This window comes from Corylus avellana, chromosome ca5, assembly GCF_901000735.1.
Source record: "Corylus avellana chromosome ca5, CavTom2PMs-1.0".
In the NCBI taxonomy this organism is placed as follows: Eukaryota; Viridiplantae; Streptophyta; class Magnoliopsida; order Fagales; family Betulaceae; genus Corylus; species Corylus avellana.
Window position 1 is genome coordinate 30,719,964 of NC_081545.1, and position 24,217 is coordinate 30,744,180.

Below are 24,217 nucleotides of genomic sequence, written 5' to 3' on the forward strand. Positions count from 1 at the left end.
CAATAAGGTTTAAATTTTATCAATTTACTCTTTATGGTTAGAATTGTTATCAAATAAATCCTTTTTTCTACCTACCATTACATTTTTAATGGTATTGCCACGTAATATTCACCCAAAAAGGAGATAGGCATGGCGGTGAGAAGAAGGCAAGAAACAATAAATATGTTTAGTAAGCTTTTTTATTAGTACTCTTAGCATTTCTCGCCCGCAATAAAGAAAGAAAACAAAGAAAAGGGTGAAGTTGAGAAATAATAAAATATTCTTACATTTTGCTATGGTAATTTGCAGGAGGTAGACCAGTCACACTAACCAAGAGGTCCTACTCCTTCCTCGTATTATTTATATTCTACCCAATTTAGTTACTATTTTTATTTTATTTATTTTCTGAAATTCAAATGTTGATAAGAAAATTGTTTTTAATAATATTGATTTATCATCTGGTACTCTACTATCTTTGTTTATTTTATTTGATTCTTTGCATAATCATGTTTCTATACTTTATCCTTTCAATTTCTTTAGTCTCTTTAGCATCCTTCGAGCCTTTTGAAGCCCCGTAGCTAGTCATAGACGCCTCGGACAATTTTGGTTCATTATCTTGAAGGAATTGAGCTGTTGTCAGTCTATTCATAAGATTAGCTATAACTTTTTCTACATAATTCCATCATAACCACTAAATACAATACAAAACTCTTTCACATGGACTATTCCCCTAAAAATAAAATAAATAAAATAAAAAGCCTCCTAAACATAGACGACAAAGCAGGCCTCTAAGACTCACTTGTTCCCACATGTTTGTCCAAAAATGCCTTGGCCAGATTACTAAAGTTGACACTAACCGCTTCAGCTGCAGCATACCTCTTGATAACATCAATCACTTCTGGCTTTAAAATCTCTCCCTTATTAGATGGGTTACAGAGATAATAAAGAGCACCAAGCGCATAATTCACCTAAAAAGCAATGGGAATTTTGTATATGAATGCATACACACCAAACCATAAAACATGTATGCTTTTGCTACATCAATTCCAGTTGATAAAGCATTCCAAAATCATTACTTACAAGTTTTAAGTACAGCATGTGGCCTAATATGTCATGTCTACTAAGGATATGTGTACAAAAACAATTGCTATTCGTCTAAAGATGGTAAAAAACCACAAGGATAACATTGTGACATTTTTCAAACAGAATGGATTAAATTGAAATGATAGATGATGCTTCAGGGGTGAAATTGAAACTTGACACAGTTCAAGAACCAAAATCATACTATCAACTATCAAGTATCACCTAATTACCATTTTTTAAAAGATAAAAGAAAAAGAAACCTTAAATCATTGAGTAGCTGCTTTGATAAACAATTAAAAAAAAAGCACATGTTAGACATAGATAAGTAAAATACAGAAATAATTCAGTATCACTTCTTTTTGAAAGAATAATAATATTGAAATAGTCAGTTATGGTTGAATGTAGTACAATCTCCCTTCAACCCTATGCTAACATTTGAAGTTTGATCACCAAGAACCAAAATAATTGAGTTAAAGGAGTGAAAAATCCACTAACTAAAAGTTTTGGCACTTACAGTGTTTCTAACCGGACTTGATAAACATTGTATGATAAGAGGAATCCCACCACACTGAGTGACAATTGCAGCATTCGCTGGATCTGCAGAAATAAAACACACAAAAACTTGGTAAATCACACGCTAGTGCCCAACCATCATTATATTGCGTAATGGAAAACAATGTGCCTTTTAGGATTTCTTAGGATCTGCAAAGAGAGCAAACTGCCATACTTACCTACGCAGGAATTGCAGATCCCTCCAAGCCCAAATTCCACAAGCTTCTCATTGGGTTCTGTTATGCAGTCAAGGAAAAGTTCCAAAACATTGAGCTGTTTAAGAATCATAAGTAAATCTTAAGAGGTGGAAAAGGGTACAAGAAGAAATTTTAGTTCCTTCCTAAAAAATTTATTACCAAAGGCAACATACTGTACCTGGCGCAAGAATTTATAATTGTAAGGGTCATATGCAAAGTTTGCCAGATTAGCAGCAATTCTTTCTTTTGTTTCTGTAAATAAAAGAATAATTGATTAATTACATGTTTCAAAGTTAAGTATATTCCCACAAGTGAATTAACTGTCATTAAGAAATAAAAATCTTAGCCAAGTACACCCTGTACCCCGATATTGACAAAGTGAGTGACAATATCAGATAATAATTAATTTTAGAACATGACTCAAAAAAGCATATGAAAACAAAGGAGCATGTTTATATTTAACATAAATGGTGAATGACACGCTTTTTCTCTGAGTTGCCTGAAAGCTCACTTAAGAGAATTCCAGTGTTCTCAAGAACAAAAGGTTCTTGAATCATGGCTTCCACCCTATGAGTGATAGTGGCTGCTTCATGACAACTCTGAGGTAACCTATAAATACAAAGATTGAAGAAAAAGACCAATGACCAGAACAATGAATTGTTCAGAAATTTTTCTTTTTTTGGTTTTGATATGCAAATATGACACAAGCGCCACATAGGATTCCTTTTTTTTTTTTGGTAAGTAAGCACAATATAGGATTCAACAAGTGTCTTCACTCCCCATCCTTTTTAATCGGGGAGAAAATGCCACTTGATCCAAAGACCACTAGCACTAATTGCCCAGCAAGTTGGGGTTTGGTCACGACAACATGACAATATGTTCTGCCGCACCTTCTCTTGATGCATACAAGTTAAATGAGGCAAAAGGTTATCAGTAATGACTAATGAGAGTAGCATGAAAGGAGAATTGTTACAACAATTAAAACAAAAACCAATTATATAGAGAATTTGAGTTTGAACAAGCATGAAGGAATCTTTGTAGTACAAGGAACAAGAGTAGAGGCAATAGAACTCGTGCCATGGTAACCATTCAAGTTGATGATGAAAGGAAATAAACAATTAGAACAGAGGAACATAATCAAGATGATGCATACCTTCATCAGTAGAGTTCTGAAACTGACTCACCAATTCCTGCAATAAAATGAAAAAATTGGTCCCACTTAAATATATCAAAGGTCAAGAAATCAAATATACATAGATGAATCAACAACCTTCCCATCAAAAGCAGGGCGAAACTACTTTAGTAGTTGGGGAGTTTTGGCAACCCAAAAAAAATTTAAAATCCTAATAAAAATAGTATTTTTTATACCATGGCCCCATCAATGATGACTTTTCCACCCCTAGATGGTTAGATGATTTAGTTAACATCCTTGGCACCGTTTGGCAAGAGCCCCTTACTATTCATTCAAAAAATTGAACTCCCAACATTCTTACTTTTTACATCGCATCAATCATTTTTTAATTATTATTCAAATAAAAAAAATCACTACAAAACAATTTTTTTTTTTTTACTTTTTTCTCATATCAATCAATTTTTGCTACTGTTCCAGTCCTCAGTAACTATCCAATGCCAAACGGAGCCCTTAAAGAATAAAACGAACATATCATCGAAAATTCACGTAACTTTGGTACGTACAAGAAATAGAATGACAGTATATAACAAAGTAGATTGTCAAAATTATAGGAAGAGTACTTGAAGGTATTGCACCCTTGGAGTCCCATATCTTCCCGTTCGCTCTTCTTGTCTCTGGTCATTGGTAAACATTCTTGTTTCGGTTACTTTATTTGACTATGCCCTGAATACAATCAAAAGAAGTTCACAAATAAAATGAAATACACACAGAGAATGACAGAAATAAAAGGAAAGCTTTGGGGAACAAGGCAGTCTTAAAATCCTTGGACCCAACCCGTCCCAAGCTTTGAATTGTCAAAATCAAATGTTCCCTGAATTGAATTTTATAAGCAAAAAAGCTGGGTAGTTTGGAGGGGGAAAGATTTGGCCTTTTGAGCTAATCAACCAACCAAATTCAGAACCCAGAATATGTACTGTGAGCTACTGCAGTGTGTGTAACCCAAACCCGGAAAATTCTCGTCGAGAAACATCTCCAAAAACCTCAAAACCAGAGGTATTGAAGTCCCTCTAATCAATCCCCTTAATGCCAAAATAGGAAAATGCATATATCAATTACACTGACCTTTCAGTCTTTCTCCTTTCGATCTATTAGCAAACACAGTCCTTTGTTTAGCAACCCTTTGCAATGGAGGCGACCACCATCTTTGCGGCGCAGGGGGTGCTTTATTTTATGTGCGCAGCATAAATTGAGTGCTTTCGTCCTTGGGAGAGATTGATAACTGAAGGTGGGAAAGATATGCGCAAGACAACAATGGAAGAAAGAGAGACGCAGCCACGCGGTGGGTGTTTCTTTCTTTTCCTTTTATTTGTTTGTTTGGAATATCTTCTATTCGGTCGTGCAGAAAACATGAGTTTTTTTGCCCTCCGATAGAAGAAGGACACCTCAGCTAAAGTATAAAAATTGCACGAAAATTGTCTAAAACAAAAACACAAGATTTTGAGCTTCAACGGAGAGAGAGAAATGAGAGACTTTCGGCCTGACACCGCCGTGGGTCAGCAGACCCAAGCGGGTCTCAGGCCGGACGGGTCTCAGGCCGGACCAGCCTGCCGGTCCCCTCTTGTTCTCCGGCGCTCTCTCTCTCTCTTTCTCCGGCGACATTTGGTATGCCGGTTCCCCTCTTAATTTTTGGTGCTCTTCTCTCTCTCATGGATCATTTTGGTAATTTAATACCCTAGCTAGAAATTAATTTGATATAATTGCAAATATCAGGAACTAAATAAGTAAATTTAAAAAAAAAAATTAAAAAGAAAAAGAAATCAACATAGAAAAACAGTTCTAAGAAAAACAGTTCGGTCATGGCAGAAATGAGGGGCTTTTGCTACCAATAAGAAGTTGCCACCTAACTTAATCCTACCAAACTCAGGTTTACAAAATAAACACAACTACACCTGATTATTGATTTAAAATATTAATTAATTTTGTTTTTTAAAAAATAAAATTGGCGAGCACGGCGTCGTCGTCGTCGGGGTTCAACGGTGAAAGGGTGGTGGTTCGTCGGGGTTCAAACGCGTTTTCTTCTCTCTCCCTCTTTCTCTTCTCCTTCACGGCCTGGCTCTCTCGCTCCTTGCCCTATCCGCCCTCTTCGTCGAGATCACCGCCGACAGCTCCCCTTCCCTCTCCCTTCTCAAGACCAGGTACTTCCCCTCTCCAACCTTGTTTCTTTCATTTTTTCCTACTCTTTTTTGGATGCCTTAGCTAGGGTTTTTAATCAAAAATTGGGGGTTTTCCTGATGATTTCTGGGGTGGCCGGCGAGGCTAGGGGGTGGCCGACAGAGAGAGAGAGGGAGAGAGGTAGCGGCGGCACGGTGGCTGAGGGCTGTGAGAAGGATAAAAATCAAGTGCATTTGTTCTCATTTTATTTTCTTGCTCCAAGCTGATTTGGCATTGATTTATTGGAGGGCAAAAAACCCCCCTTGTTTGCCACGACTGAACTGAAGTCATTCCCATTGTTCAAAGTAGTTCCAGCCGTTACAAGTTTGACACACACATGAATCTACGTCACAATTAATCATCACAGTTTTATTTTTAAAATAAAAAGTGAAATTGAAATTAAAAACTAAAAACCTTGTTTTGTACAATTGATAAGAAATATACTTTTTTTTTTTTTTTTTTTTATATGTCTACACAAGAGGAGAGAGAGATTTGAACTAGTAACTTCTGTTTTATTAGGCGTAACTTTAACCAATTGAACTACCTCTCGGAAATGATAAGAAATTTACTTAAAAAGTCATACTATGTTCCTTTGTCATTAAAAAAAAAAAAATCAATCAAATATATATTCGAGTCACCCATTTGCTTGAGTTTTCTCCCTCTTTGCTTTTATTCTCGCATTATGATGATGCGACATTTAATAAGGTAGTGTTTTTAATGCCATGGATACGTTTATTTATTTGTATCCAAATGGGAAAGAAAGACGCGGTAAAATTAATTGTGTAATATGAGATTGTATTGCAATAGTATTGGGTGTGACGTTGCATTTTGTCAAAAAATTTACAGAAAGTAAGAGAGTAATTTGATAACGGATTAAACCTTAAAGATTGATTCGATCGATTTTGATCGATTTCGAATCCCAATAAGTAATTTGATAAAAATTCAAATCCCAAAGGACTAAAACAATATTTTTCCTGTTTTGGAATTGGGGTTTAGGGTGTGGTTCTCATGGTTTTGTGGAAGATCATGTGGGTCTAGGAGAGTTATGGTGGGATTCCATGTAGAGGATCATGGGTCTGCATTGGGAAAAAAAAGAGGGCTTATGCTTGGTGGTGTTGTTAACTTGTTTTGGAGTGAGGAAGATAAGGATAGAATGTTCGCATGTAATCCAAGTCTGACAAACGTCCAACAGTACGAAAGATGTCTGACACAAATTAACCCAGGAGAACATCTGAACCGTTGGATCTAGTCCAAAGTGGAGCCCAACAACTGGTCCCAGTTTGCTGTAGCTGATGTGGCACCATGGTCTTTTCTTGCCGTACAATTTATTTTCAGAGAAGGAAAAGCGTACACTTCCAAGTTCCAAGTACAAAGCATTCACGGACCCCCACCTCCTCGCCTGTTTTTATTTATAGTTCAAACACACTGCCTAATTTCATCAAGAAACACTAGAAAGCATCCAAGAAAGAACCTCAATGTGTTGATTAAAAGAAAATCTTTTTATAAGAGCCATCGTTATCATCTTCTGCTTAACAAACATGAGTGGACCAATACAATACTGTTTTTTCCTTAATTTTAAGAACAATAAAATAAATTCTGCTCCATTTGGCAGCTTTGTTGCATAGCATATCTTACTCCCTCGATTTTCGCCGACTTTTCCTAGTATTTAGCTGTTGCTTGCGTGTAGTTCATTATTCATAGACTCTTGTAAAACCCAAGATTTCCCACAAGCCATTGCGCGCCCAAGATTTCCCTCTCTTTATTCGGATAGTTTGGTGTTAATTTGCTGTCCTTTTATGGAGTTGACCTGTGTGAAGTGAAGTCATATATGTTGTTAGCATATATAGAGAAACACATGTTTTGTGATACATAAATACCATAAAGATTTAGAAAAGCAAAAGCTTCAGTATCAGTAGGTGGTAATATTATTGCTTTAGTGTGCCTGAAAATGGATGCAGTCGCAATGGGGAGTGGCGGCGGCTCAGGTGATGAACCAGAAGCTTCCAATACTCGCAAGGGGAAGAAGTCCTACCATCGCCACACTACTTACCAGATACAGCAACTTGAAAAGTAAGAAATATTAAATTAAATACCGTTGATTCCTTAACTACTCACATCTTGTGTTCATATATAGGAAGAGGATACCAAGTTTTTTGTTTGTCTTTGTTAGCGAGATTGGCCTTTTTATTTTTTGGCTAGTTTTATCATTTTTTCTGATGTGGGTTTATTTTGTTTTCTGATCATATGTATGAGAGCTTGTCTCCTCTCTTATTGTTCTTCCTGTGCTTTCATTTTGTTCATGTGTATGCCTCCACTATGTTTCTGATGTCTTTTTCCTGTATCAATATATACTTATGTTTCACTGATCTGTCTATTGCTGGAATGAAGATTCTTCAAAGAGTGCCCGCATCCAGACGACAACCAGCGGCGTCAGCTTAGCAGGGAGCTTGGTCTGGAACCCAAACAGATCAAATTCTGGTTTCAAAACAAGAGGACACAAGCAAAGGTTTTTTTTTTTTTTTTTTTTTGGTCTGTTGGATATCTGGATTTTGAATTGTTAAAACCTCAGTTATGGTGATTCTTCAGTGTTGTTTATGCTTTATAGGCTCAAACTGAGCGAGCAGATAACACTGTTCTTCGGGCAGAGAATGAAAAAATTCAATGTGAAATCGTTGCAATCAAAGAGGCGCTGAAAAATGTAATTTGCCCAGCGTGTGGAGGTCCACCCTTTGGAGAAGAAGAAAGGCAACGTAACCTACAGAAACTGCAACTGGAAAATTCCAAATTGAAAGAAGAGGCAAGTTTTCATTGTTGCAACTTCAGCCATATCTCTTTATTCTAAAGCGTTTGTCATTCCAACGTATATTTTAAAGGGTAACGCTTAATTGCATTTTAAAAAATTTATACTCTTGTAAAATCGCAAATTCAAACGGACTCATCTTATAGCTATCTAATTTAGCATTGTCAAGTCAAAATAATTGCTGTTTGGCTTTGCAGCATGAGAAGGTATCAAACCTTCTTGCCAAGTACATTGGCAAACCGATCTCACAAATCGAGTCGTTGATGGGAGTCCCAAGATCTTCATTGGATTTTTCTCCAGGAAGAACTTCACTGATCAGCCAAAGACTGGAGAGTCCTGCTCTTGATCTAGACCTTGGTTCTACCAATACTGCATCACCATACCGACTAAAAGGAATTCCAGAAATGGAGAAGGCAATCATGCTGGAAACTGCTGCCGGTGCCATGGATGAATTAATCCGACTCTTGCGAATCAACGAGCCTGTGTGGATCAAGTCCCCTGCCGATGGCAGATATGTTCTTCATCGTGACAGCTACGAAAGGATGTTTCCCACAGCCAATCACTTGAGAAACGCCACTGCTCGTATCGAGTCATCAAGAGATTCAGGAATGGTGGCCATGAGTGGGATGCATTTAGTTGAGATGATTATAGATTCGGTCAGTACTCTTCCTTTTCCATATATCTACTTTGCTATAGAATTGAACCCCAGATCACCATGGTTTGATTTTGCAGGATAAATGGTCAGATCTTTTTCCCACAATTGTTACAAAAGCAAAGACAATTCAAGTGCTCGAAACCGGAACGTCAGGAAATCGGAGTGGTTCCTTGCAGCTGGTAATTATAGCCTTAGAATCCAACTTTATTCATTTTTTTTTTTTGTTAAATACCTAATAGTACTCTTATGGTTTTATTTCTTTATTTTTTTCTCATTAGGGTTTGATTTTTATTAGACGAGGTGCTTGTGGTTTTGATAAAGACCAAATTGATCCTTAGTTAACTTTTTTTGATGGATGGTCCTTAGTTAACTTAACGAAAGTTCACGTCACTGACACGTGAATCAATTAAAATTCGACATTTGGCATAAGTGGCCACATCATCACTTATGATGTGGCCGCATAATTAAATTTTTTATTCAAAAATTAAAAATTAAAATATATATATATATATATAAAGAAAAAAAAATGGTGCGGCCCTTCGCCATTTGGGGGTGGCTCTAGTACCCACTAGGGGTGGTTTCGGCCACCCCCAAATGGCCAAGCCAATTTTTTTTTTTTGCCTTTTATTTTTTTGAAAAAAAATATATTTTAATTTTTTTTAAATAAAAAATATAATTAGGTGGCATGTCATCAGTGATGATGTGACCACTTATGCCAAGTGTCGAATTTTAATTGGTCCACGTGTCAACTACATGGACTTCTGTTAGTTAATTTGGTCACTTATGCCAAGTGTCGAATTTTAATTGGTCCACGTGTCAGTGACATAGACTTCTGTTAGTTGATGTGGCCACTTATGCCAAGTGTCGAATTTTAATTGGTCCACGTGTCAGTGACATAGACTTCTGTTAAGTCAACTAATGGTCAATGGACGAAATGACCAATTTGATTTTTATCAAAACCACATGTACCTCATGATAAAAATCAAACCCCAAGAGGGAAAAATAAAGAAATGAAACCAATAGGGTATTAGGTATTTAACCTCCCTTTTTTTTTTTCTTTTTTTTTTTTTAAGAGTTTGTTATAGAAGGTTTGAGTACTCAAGAAATGAAAATGCAGATGTATGAACAAATGCACATTCTTTCTCCTCTGGTGCCGCCTAGGGAATTCTATTTTCTTCGCCATTGTCAGCAAATAGAGCTGGGCATGTGGGTGATAGTGGACGTCTCCTATGAGTGCCCAAAAGAGAAATCCTCCCTCCCTTCCCGCTCTTGGAGGCTCCCTTCTGGATGCATGATTCAGGATTTGCCTAATGGGTGCTCCAAGGTCCGTAACTTCGAATCGCTATAAGAACTTTTCTTTTTTATACTCATAAAAATAATAAATTGAATTGGGTGTCATTCAAACCACTGTTACAAATTCCTGCGTTTAATTATTTTTCAGTTGGAACATTCATGTTTTATAGGTTACTTGGGTTGAACACGTGGAAGTGGATGATAAAACCCAAACTCATAGGCTCTATAGGGATCTCATATGTGGCGCTACTGCTTATGGAGCAGAACGATGGGTTGCTACTCTTAGGAGGATGTGTGAGAGATTTGCTTACTCCATGGGGGAAACTACACCTTGTTGTGAGCTTGGAGGAGGAGGTGGTATTCTTTATTCTTTTTCTTTTTTTTTTTTTTTTTTTTTAAGTAACTTTCCCATTTCTCACATGCCTTTTCTCTCTTGTCCACCTTTAATTAACGGAAAACTTTCACTACCTTCCAAGTATTAACGGTTTTGCAATCATAATCTTGAAGTACTAATTTTTGTAATGTCAGTATCCTTATAAGTTTTAGTCTCTTTTAGTTTTCCCTCCGTTAGGGTTTTCTATTAAATTAATCTTAACGGAGGATGCCAAAATGTTCAAAATACTCTTTTTTAAAAAAAAATAAAAATTAAAAAAATACCATAGTAACCAACGGACAGGGGTAAATTTGGGTTTTTATTAATTTTTAATAAAGGTAAATTTATATTTTTATAAATTTTATTAGAATATAGGGGTCATTTTACGTGTTTAGTATTTGATTTAACACTAAACCCTAATAGTAGGGGTAATACTACTTAAAATGGGCTGAAACAAGAGATACCGACATTGCAAAACTCATGATACTTCGGGAGCTATGTGAAGTTTTTTGTTTAATTAATTATGATGGTTAATTTTAATAATGTTTTCCATTGCTCAGTGTTTACTTTGCCCGAAGGTAAGAAGAGCATTGTGAAGCTTTCCCATAGGATGGTCAAGAATTTTTGTGGAATCTTGAGCATGTCAGGTAAACTAGATTTTCCTCAATTATCTGAAGTGAACAACAGTGGGGTTCGAGTCTCTGTTCGCAACAGCACAGAACCAGGCCAGCCTTGTGGAATGATAGTTAGCGCCGCCACATCTCTCTGGCTTCCCCTGCCACCTCACAATGTCTTCAATTTCTTTAGAGATGAGAGAACGCGAGTTCAGGTTCACGAAATTGAATTAGGATCCTCTCTAGTTTAAATGAATTAGAAAATATCTAGTTAATTATATTATAGAGGTATATATTTTTGTTCTTTCGAAAAGTGAAAAGACAAAAATACATTTCACATATAACTAATTAGATATTCTTCAATTCATTTTTGGAGAGGATCTTGTTCCCATGAAACTGGCAAGTTGATCATTTTGTTAATATTTCAGTTTTTGAAGCAATGTAACTTATACTATATCTTCATTGTCCTCCAGTGGGATGTTCTCTCCAGTGGAAATCCAGTGCATGAGATTGCACACATTTCAAATGGATCTCATGTGGGGAACTGTACTTCCATTATTCGGGTAATTCTTTTTTCTTTTCTTACTTCTATTTATGCTCAAATGTGTAGAAACCAAATGAAATAATTCAACTTTCAATATGGAGAAAGGATCAAGTATATACTTGTTTAAAAACTATGCTATAAAAGATGCAGAAATGGCATCAGATTATTTAAGAAATACTCGAATAAGTCCAATTTTATGATCAGGCAATTGACGGCTCTTGTTTTAATGTTCATCTTAATGGTTTATGTGAAAGCAGCCTTCTATCCCTAATGAGAGTATGTTGATTCTTCAAGAGACCTGCATAGACACATTGGGATCCTTAGTAGTGTATGCCCCCATTGACATGCCAGCGATCAACATAGCTTTGAGCGGCGAGGACCCTTCGGATGTACCAATACTTCCATCAGGGTTCGTAATCTCAAGTGACGGTCGTCCTGAAATTGGAAGTTCTGGGGCTTCAACAAGTGAAAATACTGAAAAGTCAAGCGGTTCACTTCTTACGGTGGCTTTCCAGATATTAGTATCTAGCCCATCGTCTCCGAAGCAGGTGAACGTGGAATCTGTGGCAACTGTCAATACCCTTATCAGCTCCACTGTCCAAAGAATAAAGACTGCTTTGAATTGCTCTGACTTAGATTAACTATATGGTTCTCTATATTTGCTTTATGTGTAAGTTGAGCTTCTTAAAAGTAAACTTCATATTATTTATACACAATGATATCATCCACAGGTTTACATAATGAAGAGCGATATAAAAGAACTGAGAGATCGCTATAATTCTTTGCTTCATTCCCTTTTATGATATTGTACTGTACTTTTCTTTCTTATATCCTTTAGAACTTATATATATATATATATATATATATATATATATATATTGGCAACGTACATTTAGCCTCTCAATGTTATACCCGTTTGCACCTGGCTACCAAATTTTAAAATGTGATATTTTTTTTCTTAAACTGTGAGATCACACTAATTCTTTGCTTCTAGATAGTTTTGAGGCCTCCCAAACTAAGTTTTTTTAAGTTCTCATATTTTTCTTTAAGGGTAAAATTATAATTTCAAAGGGCTCTGTCAAAAAAATGACCGAAACTTGTATAGAGGGTCCATTTTGATGCAGGGGCATAGCACAAGGATTTATTTGATCATTTTACAACCCTAAAAACTTATGTGTCATAACATCAAACTCTAGAGACCAATTTTGTAATTTTTCCTAATAACAATAATTGTAAGTTTTGTAGGGGGTATATTTGTCAAGATCGATGGGAACCAAATTTAGAACTAAAATCGAGAACATTTGAGAGTCTAGAAAATATTGTTAAGTCTACTTGAGGGGGGAGAGATAGAGAGATCAAACTTTAGTTAAGAAGGATTATAGAGATGATGTTATGACTTAGTCAAAGCACTATCAATAGTCCAAGGGTCATATTTTTTTTTTTTTTTTTTTACATGTCTACACAAGAAATTAGGGAAAATTCAAACTATTTACCTCTGTTTTATAAGGCGAAATCCTAGCCAATTGAGTTACATCTTGAGAACTTCAAGGATCAATTTTATATGACTGTCTTCTGTCTATTTAAATATATCCAAATGAGGAGAAATAAACTTGATTCAGGTGTGGTTCAGCCAGCCCCAAAACCAGCCAGAAGGGTGGCCAAAGAACTCCCAAGACTAGGGAGTGGGCTCTTGGGGTGATCAAATTATCCTCATAACCCTTGAGGTTGTTTAATGAGGGTGAATCAGTCAACCCAAAGGCTTTTACAAGAAATCGGTATCCCTACTTTTTAAGGGTAGAGATACCAATTTCTGTCTTCTGACTATTTAAATATATCAAAATGAGGAAAAATAAACTTGATTCATGTGTGGTTCAACATCCCAAAACCAGTCATAAGGGTGGCCAAAGAACTCCCAAGACTAGGGAGTGGGCTCTTGAGGTGGTCAAATTATCCTCATAACCCTTAAAGTTGTTTGATGAGGGTGAATTAGTCAGCCCAAAGGCCTTTATGAGTAATCGGTATCCTTACTTATTGAGAGTAGCCAAATCCCCTCCTAATCATTTTGATAAAGAGTTGCAGAGGGATTTATTTGATAATTTTGAAGCCCCACAAATTTATTGGTTACAAGATCAATTCTATTATTTTCTGTAGAACCTTTGCCATCAGCAATTACTATCATAGCAAATCTTACTACTCACTCGCAACACTTTTTCACAGTTCCGCCGCCCAAAAAAATAAAAAAACTGAACTTGCACAGCTAACATGTGCTTGTCATTAAAAAACTCATTTTCGCTTTACTTCTACACTTCCATCAAATTTTCATTCACAAAACAAAAAGGTAAGTTATAACTTCTGCCCAAAGGCCTTCCACATTTAAACACTGCAAACAAAACTGCGTTTTTATTTTCCCATCAGAATACAAAGAGCATTGCACAACAAAAAGAAAGATCTGCGTGAAGAGCACACTCTCCAGTACTTTTCAAAGCAACTTGCTTAGAGATCCTCATGGGCATTGATTTCCTGGATATGGAAATTAGATATGCTCAGCCCAAACATCGTAAAAGAATCTCATGGTATCATATACAAGGTCTAAATTCTAGCTTTTTACCTTGTTTTCAAGTACAGCTCCATCAGGTATCTCTAGCTTCTCCCCAGGTTTTGCTACAATACTCACTTTCCCCTTCAAAAATAAAACCAAAATGACGGAAAAGTCAGTCGCCAACAATCAAAGTACGCCCATGCATGGACCACACGAAAAACTATTCTTTTAAGTCCTCACTGAAGCACCCACAATGGGTTTTGGTAGAAATTCAGAGTTTCGGACTTTTATGAGATGTTTTTGGAGCTGATGCAGTTTTGAAACAGGGTAAAAATTTTGATCAACGGCTAGAATTTGTTAAAGGTTTTATTGCATCAACTCTGTAAGGAGGCAAAATTGCAAATCAATTAGACGTATTTCAGAAATATTAAAATCAAAACATTATCTGCTAATTGTTAAGTAAAATGTATCTGGAAGTCATAGGAAAACACTTAAAGAAATGGGCAACTGTAAAGCAATAAGAGTACATATAATACCTTGAGAGTAACACCGGTACCGAACCATACATCACCCACCACTTTAAGGCTATCAAGCTCAATGATACTAGGTATAGACTTGAATCGGCTCAAGAAGTTGCCGACCTGTTAAGGTGGATGACAAAATCATTATCACTATCAAGAAGCTTCAAGCATCTAATAAAACAAGATCTCTGTGATAATTTTCACCTTCTTAAATTCAGGCCCCAATTCAATGGAAGGATTTGCAGGATTTTTCCTAGCTGCATTTCGGAGAACAAAGCCATCTTCTAATGTATAGAGATCAGACTGCCGCAAAGAAGAAAAGGAAGGAAAACAAAACAAAAAAGGACTGTAAGACAAACCTCAAAAAACTATTCAAGATCCTATTCCTAATGTCAGAGAAGAGGGTAACCTGGACAAGAAGCAAATCCGAAGTTGCCTTCACTGGAAGGAACCGAGATCGAGGTACATTGATACCAATGGCATTATCAAAGAACTGGTTGAGCCAAGATGAAAAGAATAACAAGATCAAATTTCAACTTTTAGAAACATCTTAGGAATAAGTTTATGTACAATAAGTACCCTAATTGCTGCACCAGCTGCAGTTTCCAGCTGAAGAACTTTGATTCCATCCACTTCCTACATACAAGATTAACTTCTACCAGTTACTTGCCTGTCTAAGCATCAGAAATCCGGATCAAATATAGGAGCATCACCATAAGAAAAATCAAATATACCTTTGGGTTTGGTATGATCTCCATCTTTAGTGCATCAGCTTCCACAAGCCTCTTAATTGCCTTCAAGTTAACCCACCTGTGTGAAATCTTGTTAGCATTCAATCAATGTTTGTTAATAGCACTTAGGCCAACATGACTTACAAATTGTTTGTGTTGAAAATTTTGAACTTCTCTATCGACTTGAACTCATTGACCTGTTTCAAAGAAACCACTTCATGTCAACCACAAACTTGCCAAAGACATCTTCACACAAATTTTAGATTATGACAACCTCATTATTGCAAAAAGCACTTTGCTTGGATAATCATGGCCACCCTATTCTGGTTGACTGGTGGAGACAGACACGAAATTACTCAAAACTTAACTTGCATGATATCACCTCCTTCGTTAAATTGATACTTCCATGTTTCTCAACGTTTTTTTTCTTCTCTATAGGTAAACACATTCACATACTATTAGGGAATGATTTTTTTATTAGTATTTATAAATAGTTAATAAGTACTTACACCATTTATTTTCCAACATGGATCCTATACACCTTGCACCGACCCTCTCTTTTGTTGTTCTACCTCCCAGTTCAGGAAATATCAATTATGAAATTATGAAATGGTGCCTATTTTTCAGAGCAGTTAAGCAGTCAATTAAGTTCTTCAATCCATTTTGCATCATGAGCTTCTTTTGGTGATGAGCTACACCAACATATAGCAAAGAATTAGCTTAGCTGATACCTCGCTGGTTGAATTATGTCAATTATTATATCCATATAATGCCAATTTTGTATTACGGTCTTTTGAATTAGTACACTATTACAACTGCCTAGCTGGCTGTGTATCAGCTTGGCTATATAAGGGACTCTAGCAACTCAGTTGTATCTTTGGTCTTCTATAGAGAGAATTCTGGATACTGAAAGCAGTACTCAATCTACAAAGTGAAATTAAAATGGCAAAGGAAACCAAAAGAAGAGAAAAGATTGGAAGATAGAACGAGAACTTACATGTTCATCAGGAACCTGTGCTATTTCCAGTAGCTGCATCACGTAATTAAAGAAAAAATGTCAATAAATGCAATCATTTATAAAGAAAAACTAGAAACTATCATATATCACATTTCTATGTACTAGACTTTAGAAAATTGTAGTGTATTGGTGGTATCAGAAAGCAGATGCTGATCGCCTACAATATAATCTTCATTAAAATTCTTTATAGAAACAATACCCTACTACGTTGCAGGTATTGAAAGCATTCTCATGTAAGATGTCATATACAAGAGAGTTTGTAGTTCGGGCCAGCAAAAGTTAAGTCCACAAATGGAAGATGGGAAGCATTTTCCTTTCAGCTAGCTAAAAACCTAGCGATAAGCCTTGTCTTTAAAAACTATGTTCCTTGTACATGTGACAATATGCCAATATGTTTATATTCCTTTTCAAAAATTGGCCAAAATGAGAAATTTTGGAAGGGTAATTAATACTGGCTGTATAATGACTAAAATTTTAATATTGGAAAAACTAAATCTATTATATGAGAAAGAGTAATGTTAGAAAGAGGACAAGAGTCATCCTTGTATCCTCCCAAATGTGAGGTGGCTTTTAAAATCACCATTAAACTTAAAATGATCATTATTAGATTTTGATCATTATATGTCAAGAGCATATGCAACATACCGCTAATGCTTTAATTTTATATTTAGATTTATCCCAAGCAAATCACAATTGAGCATCTAGATAAAAACTAACTTCAAAACCTCTGCCGTGCTTCTGACAAAACAAAATCAGAAGCTTGCAATGAAGCAAAATTAAAAATGGATGATAATTATATACCTGAACCCTTCCTTCATAAGAAATGAGAGTGCCGCCCTTCACATCAGCCAAGGTTTTGGGTGTCACTTCCATGCAGTATTCATTCTTGTTGTGGACCAAATGATTTAAGATTTCTAAGAAAGCCAGTTAAGGATAGAGGCAGTTGAAAGGATTTTTTTTTCTCCATGCAGTATCATCAAAAACGAAGCTAGAAACCAAAAGATGTCACTGAGAACCAATTTCAGGATACTCATGTCAACAATAGCACCCAAGTTATCCGAGTTGGCAATAAAGACATACTCCTTACCCTGGTTCAGAGACAAAAAGGAAATATGGCAAAAGATAAAGCTTATGAGCATACTGGTGTCTCAGTGAACATTCAGGTGATCATAAAATGCATCATGGTGCTGACCTGTGCTAACAGTGCATCAAGTTTGCCACTGTTCTTCAAGGATGGGAATACATCCCCATGGCCAGGAGGATACCTTCATGTCACATGCATTCAGAAGTCATGAGTGGAAAGGCAAAAAATGAAATAAATAAACCACTAAAGGCAAAGGACTCTAGTAGTTTTGATGGCCTTTTCTTTTTATAGCTAAAGACACCTAGCTATAAGGGGGAAAAATCAAGAAAAGGATGAAAATAAAGTACATTAGGAAAATCTAAAGTAGTTGTCCTGAGGTAAAGAGTATTGAAGAAGAAAGAGTTTAGTTCTACCACCATCCTCTCGCAGTCTATAGATCGTATTTCTGAGTTTACCATAGTTGTACAAGCACGAAAGTCTATGGATAAACATTCACGTGTAAGTAGAAAAAGAGCAAAACTCAGTTTGCAAGGATTAACAACTGCATATATCTAGCATCTTGCCAACATTTTGCATCAGTTAAAATTATTCGAGTTTCACCATGAGATGATAAAGTGTAAGCCAAATAATAAATTTAAATAAAAAAAACATACCATCCATCTTTGCCAGTCTGTCCTTTGCTTGGCAGTGGACTAAAGTCATCAACAACAAGACGAGGATACTGGCTCTGTGTAAATCCAAAGATTCGGGATAAAGTATAAATATGTTGTTTTGAGTTTTCAGTAAACAGGAAGTAGTTACTAAAGCAGAGCTATTAGAGAATCGATATGCTTAGAAAAAAAAAATGTTAAGAATCAGTATCACGGACCTGATTAAAAGTATGAATATCAACATTTGAGCTAGAGTATCTTTCCACGATCTGAACCAGACAACAAACTTGTTAGTGCATTAGGAAAATCTAATAAAAAAGAGATTACAGTATAAGTGAGTAAAAGTAAAGACAATTTACCTTCAATGTATCATCATGAGTGTTGAATGAGTTCATTAGAAGCAACGGAACATTGCACCCGTATTTTGAATTGAGATTCTATAAACAATTGAAGTTTAGTTGCAAGCCAAGGTATAACAACCAAAAGGGGGGAAAAAAAGTGTAGCATAAACGACAAAGACCTCAATCTGGATAACAATCAAGTCAAGAAATGTCAGCCCATTCCGAACTTCAATGACAGACCTGCATTTCAATTTATTAGAAACAAATTTATCAATGGAAAGTTCAAGGGAAAAAATATACACTGAACAAAATGTAAGCAAGGCAGGAGCAAAGCAGACCACCAAGTAATTGAAGCTATACATGGCCGTTAAAAAAATGGAAAACTTATACAAATAAGTAAAATACAAAAACAGACTACTGATGAGGAACAAGAAGGGGTGTAAAAAGAATAAACAAGATAATCCTAACTAATTACTGTGCAATTTACAAGCAAGTTAAAAAGTAAAATACATTAAAAAAAAAAAAATTACAGCACAAATAATGGATTTTTGCCCCCTAAATAAAGTTAACTACGAATTTTTCTGGAGATATAGTTGATTCGCTTACAGCCCATTATGAGATATAGTTATTAATAGCTTAAAATTTTGACACTACTGGCAACATTATTAATAGCATCTGAACTTCTAAAGCAAAGAACAGAACACACTCCACTCTATTATTAAGCTTCAAGTTTCATCTGAAAATGGAAATCACCTAGAGAATCACAATTTTAATGGAGGCTTTCGACCAGTAAACAAATACACAAGAAAACAAATATATCGGAAGTTAGACTAAATCACATACTTGGGACCAGTACAACCCATTGTTGTCCCCAAACCTCCATTAAGCTTTAGCACAACAAGCTTGTCCAACAGCTTCTTCGCCTCCACGGGATCTGCATCCATTCAGATATTTAATAAGTTGCTGATACTATTCAAACCGAATCAATTGACATGTGTAGATAGATTATAAAATTGCACTATTTTTCAAAAAGAGAAGAAAAAGTTCATGCAAAGGGAGAAATAGTCAAGATCTTTACCATCGGTAGTGGGTGCCAAGGTGTCATAAGGAACCACTACTTCATCAGTAGGGGTCTGGATCTTACTCCATTCCACATGTTGCGCTTCGCCACTTTAACGCACATAATATCACAACCAAACAAAGAATAAGTCAAAACAAATCCATTTTCTAATCTTCAAAAAATATAATATGTAACCGTTCGGCTGCCTGGAAAATTTAGGAACAGAAATTAGATTTAAAATCGAAGCCCCAGATCTTTAATTAACATATCAAGAATCACATCAACAAAATACATATTTTTTCCTTTCCTCTTGCATCGTTTTCTCGACAACCAAACAAACAGAAAAGGTTAAAAAACAGGTCTCTGAGCAAGCACGGTTTAACATCACATAAAAATCTAAGCGAATTATACAAAACTTCACGCATAGTTCACCTGAGATAGCGAGCGACGAGGTTGATGCATCCGGTTTTCTCATTCTCACTGCAAAACACAAACCGAAACAATCAAAGAACGAACTAAAACTCAGATCTAAGATCTAATACTCCAATGCAGAGAGACAATCCGAATAACAATCGGAAGTCAAGAAATTCACCACAATTCGATCCGATACAGCAAAAAAAATAGGAATCAGAGTGTCCTACAGTAAATGAATGAAAAACTACCTGATTTGGTTGAGTCCATCGATAGCAGATTTGAGGTTGTTGAGCTTCTCAGCATTAGCAGCGTTCAGAATCGCGGCAGCCATTGCTCAGAGAGAGATAGACGAATTATCTGGAAATAAAAAGTGCGTGTAGAAGAGAAAGTTTGTTTGTATATATGGGGGACGATTTGTTTCGTACGGTGCAAATGACTCTGATTTTGGAGGGGGTACGCATAAAATTAAAAAATACAAACAAAGCCTAATCGTGTCGAAAGCTAACGGGTGTGATGGCAGTGGTGCTTAGAGTAGAGTACTTGACACCCACACACAAAAAAAAAAAAGGAATTCTATTGCGGAGAATATGCAGCCGAATATGACGATGCTGTGAGCTTTGTCCCCCGTCCAATCCTAGAAAAGATTGGCGCCTCTTTTACGCTAAGGTGACACCTCACCCAAGTTCCCGCTGTTGTTGTCAAAATCCAGGGGCTCGTGTCAATAGATTTAACTAACTTTCTTCCCTTGGGTGGTTTAAGGTGGATTGAGAGATCCTGCAAGTTTTAGGAGTTGCCGGGCATGTGATTAGCAATAAAATGATGAGAGTCAGCCAAAGAGAAGACAAAAAATAGAAACAAAGTTAAGGCTAAATGGGTGATCCGATTATCCCCCATTTTGAGAACAGGTGGTCAACCCTCCTAAAGTAGATTAAAGATGTTTGAAGTATCCTCAAGCATGTTTTTAGGGTAATTCGACCCTAGTTCGACTACTTTTCGTCCCCATTGATGCCTTCAAACATGTTTTTTAAATGGGTGATGTTAAACATCACGCGGGCGCGAGTGATGTGATATTTTAAAATAATAAAATATTTTATTTTATTATTATAATTATTTAAAAAAAATAAAATAAAAATAAAAGACATACATGATTATTCATACATGCCGGCATATTTTGTATCATCACCCTTTTTAAATAATCAAAATAGCCATCACCTTGAAAGGGTAGCCAGTCACTCCCCGAAACATGTTGCCATGTTGATGTGGCGAAATCTCCCTCTAAAGCATGTTTTGGGTGATTTGGTTGGTCTCTATATATTCTATAGTAGTCATTATCCCTTTGAAGATGATTACCTCTTTTTGGCTTTTTTGGCTTTTTTTTTTTTTTTTTGTGGTTCATTCTTCATTGTTAGGAACGGCTGAAGTTGAGGTTAAAAAAAAAAAACACAAGAAAAAATTTAATGCTTTCATTAAAACGATCTCATCTAACTTAAGATTGGGTTTAAAATAATTTAATATTTACTATTCGAATATGATCAATTTAATTTTAGACACTTATATTTGTTGTCAACGTACGTGTTAATGTAGTCTTTAAACATCGAGTTGGATCAATTTGAATCTCTACGCAAAGGAACAAAAAGCATGTGACATTAGTTTGCCCCGACAACTAACTCACAAAAACAATAATCTCTCTCTCTCTCTCTCTACACCATCTTGCCACCTTAATCGACCACGTCCAGCTACCTTTCTTTCTTCCTCGTCCCTTTTCGCCAACCCAATTGCCTGATCACCAATCAATTCGCAGCCAAATGTCGTTTTATTTTTTAAAGTGATTTTACACCATTTATTAATAAATAGCGTGAGAATTGATATTATGTGATATTTGTATCTCGTTGTCAAGATATGCAATTCCGTTATCAGAAAATGAGTTTTTATTTTTTAATTAATTAATATCACATTCATACGAGATCATTTTTTTTCAAATCCAACATTTCTATCCTTATTATATGAAATAATTTGTTTTAACTAATCTTTCAATCTCTTTCTCCTCCTGATCTCTCTCTCATTGCTCATTACTGTTCTGACGCTACTTCACCCGCCACTGTCGTTTTTTTAAGTTCAACCAAGCCCCGACTCAACCCAAGAATTAATATAGCCCAAACCATCCCATGAAGCCAAGGAACTCGTCCAACCATACTCGCAGAGACTGTAAATAATAATAAAAAAGTGGATATATACAATTATTTGTCTTTGATACAGTTGCTAGTTACATTTAATCATTTATCTTAACAATTGTATCAACTCCAAAAAATATTGTAGATATAGAGAGTCTGTAAGGTGATCTTAATATGGTTCAAACCAAATTTTGGCTTTAATAAAAGCTCATTTGGCTAGTCCAATGCTAGTGTCCCTAGATATAAACTAGGGGTGGCAAAATGGGTACCCATACACGACCCGATTACGACCCGCGGGTACCCGTTACACGATTAGCCTATATCCAGACACGACCCGTTTAGCTAAACGGGTAATCGGGTTTGACACGATTATGACACGAAAATAACCGGGTAACCCGACACGACCCGTTTTACCCGTTTAAAATAACCGGGTCTAATTGTGTAGACACGACCCGACACGACCCGATTACCCTAAACTATAAATTTTTTTTTTTAAAAAAAATAAAATTCAAAATTGTAATAATAATACTGATACATCAATATAATCAATGCAAAAAATTGAGTTATAAGAGATTAAAGGCTTTAATAAAGGATAAGAAAAAAAAAAAAAATTGGAAAGTGATCGTAATTGACAAATTGTACTCCAAAAGAAATTACTAAACTCATAATTTCATATAAACTTAAAAGTTAAAAGTTAAAACAAGTAAGTTCATTTATTAAAATAGTCCACTTATAATTTAGTCCTGGGTAAATGAAGACAACACGCGGCGTGTAAAAATTTTTCTTTTAATTAAAAAAAATAAAATGCACAGGCGTGCTATGCACGCCGTGTGCTCTCAATCATCACCCTTTAGTCCCACATGTAACAAAAGTGTTAAAAAACTAATTTAAACAATAAAAATCGCAGTTTCTTGTCAGCTTGATGAATGGAATTACTCCTTTGGAGTTTTCTTGTTGGCTTTCTCTTTTGTTGGTAATTACGTACTTAACTCCTTTTAAGTTTGATATATATGCATCTGTTTGGGCACAAATGGCCTTAAGAGTACGGAAAAATCTTCTCACAGTAGTACTTAACTGGTTATTAGATCTGCTTGTGGATTGAGTGCCAATAATAATATTTCCAAAAATTTCTTCAGACAAAAGGTAGAGAAAACAATTAAAGAAAAAGAAAAAAAGAGTGATAATTTTGGTAGAAGAGAAATTGAATCAAATAGAATCTGCTTTACCAATTAAATTGGAAACTTCTACTTCCACATGTGTGATTGAAAAAAGAGAAAAGAGAAAACTTGCATACATACATGTACCATAATGTAACCATAGCCCGTAGGCATGTTTTGTAAATCTTGCTACATGGATTTAATTACCATTATTGTATAAATTGTCAATAAAGTGTGCTACTAAAAAGAAATACAAAAAATCAAAAAAAAAATGAGTGAGGTGAGCCGTCTAAAGCGAGGCAGAAAAAAAGAAAGAAAAACAACCGGGTCTGACGGGTAAAATAAAGAAAAAAACCGGGTCTGGCGGGTCGACCCGCCAGACCCGGATACTGAAAAAGAACGAAAAAACCGGGTCTGACGGGTCGACCCGTCAGACACGAAATTTTCGGGTCTTAATCGGGTAGACCCGATTACGACCCGAACCCGATTAGCCCAAACCCAATACCTGTTTTTTCGTGTCGTGTTCGTGTCGGATTCGCGGGTCGTGTCAAAATTGCCGGCCCTAATATAAACTATTACTTCATGTCTAAATATTAACAAAAACAACATTAAGGTTACAAAAACAATAACTATAAGATGGTTTGTTCTATTTGTCATACTCTCATGATTCCTATGGTTTCCGTTGGGTCCAATGGGTAATTAGGCCATGTCTTAGAGTTGGGCCTATGATGAGATGGATAGGAACTTGGGCTCATCTAATGGGTTAATGAGGTATATTTTGAGCTTAGAGAAGTACCAGGTTTTTGATTGGGCTCATTTGAGGTATTAGTATTAGTGATGGGCTACGCCGAATTTTGTTGGGTTCTTAGCCTCTTGACTAATAAGATTATGATTACTTTTACCGTTCCATAATGCGTGCTTCAATACTAATAAGTGGTTAATAGTTTGGAATTTTGTTTTATTTTTGTTAAAGTGTGATATTAAAAGTCACTTAGAAATATAACACATCATCCGGTATGAAAAAACATCAATAAACTAGGAAATTTGTAAAACTAGTGTGTAAGAGTCAAATGGGTTTGAATAGGACACCACCTAAAA

At 35.9% G+C, this 24,217-nt stretch overlaps 3 protein-coding genes across 3 annotated transcripts; 1 reads left to right on the forward strand and 2 right to left on the reverse strand.

Annotated features, from left to right (window-relative positions):
- Positions 1–590: 590 nt before the first annotated feature.
- On the reverse strand, positions 591–4,543 carry LOC132180434 (uncharacterized). The gene is made up of 7 exons (XM_059593251.1): positions 4,066–4,543; positions 3,564–3,666; positions 2,965–3,001; positions 1,990–2,063; positions 1,794–1,887; positions 1,577–1,659; positions 591–947 (listed from the first exon to the last, which is right to left on the reverse strand). Exons 2-7 carry the CDS (start codon positions 3,633–3,635, stop codon positions 768–770), a joined length of 540 nt encoding a protein of 179 aa, XP_059449234.1. The 5' UTR covers positions 3,636–3,666; positions 4,066–4,543; the 3' UTR covers positions 591–767.
- Positions 4,544–4,955: 412 nt separating this feature from the next.
- Positions 4,956–12,193, forward strand: LOC132182686 (homeobox-leucine zipper protein ROC8-like). Its single transcript, XM_059596000.1, has 11 exons — positions 4,956–5,138; positions 7,113–7,224; positions 7,543–7,660; positions 7,760–7,951; positions 8,152–8,610; positions 8,687–8,788; positions 9,727–9,933; positions 10,073–10,256; positions 10,836–11,104; positions 11,363–11,452; positions 11,691–12,193. Exons 2-11 carry the CDS (start codon positions 7,118–7,120, stop codon positions 12,072–12,074), a joined length of 2,112 nt encoding a protein of 703 aa, XP_059451983.1. The 5' UTR covers positions 4,956–5,138; positions 7,113–7,117; the 3' UTR covers positions 12,075–12,193.
- A 1,508-nt stretch (positions 12,194–13,701) lies between these two features.
- LOC132181251 (UTP--glucose-1-phosphate uridylyltransferase) lies at positions 13,702–20,369 on the reverse strand. Its single transcript, XM_059594382.1, has 20 exons — positions 20,040–20,369; positions 19,810–19,857; positions 19,396–19,487; positions 19,161–19,251; positions 18,497–18,557; positions 18,336–18,413; positions 18,195–18,245; positions 17,980–18,053; positions 17,435–17,507; positions 17,273–17,330; positions 17,044–17,156; positions 16,222–16,254; positions 15,369–15,421; positions 15,228–15,303; positions 15,073–15,129; positions 14,903–14,986; positions 14,698–14,796; positions 14,509–14,613; positions 14,042–14,113; positions 13,702–13,953 (listed from the first exon to the last, which is right to left on the reverse strand). The coding sequence occupies exons 1-20, from the start codon at positions 20,120–20,122 to the stop codon at positions 13,927–13,929; spliced, it is 1,428 nt and encodes a 475-aa protein (XP_059450365.1). The 5' UTR covers positions 20,123–20,369; the 3' UTR covers positions 13,702–13,926.
- Between the last annotated feature and the right edge of the window lie 3,848 nt (positions 20,370–24,217).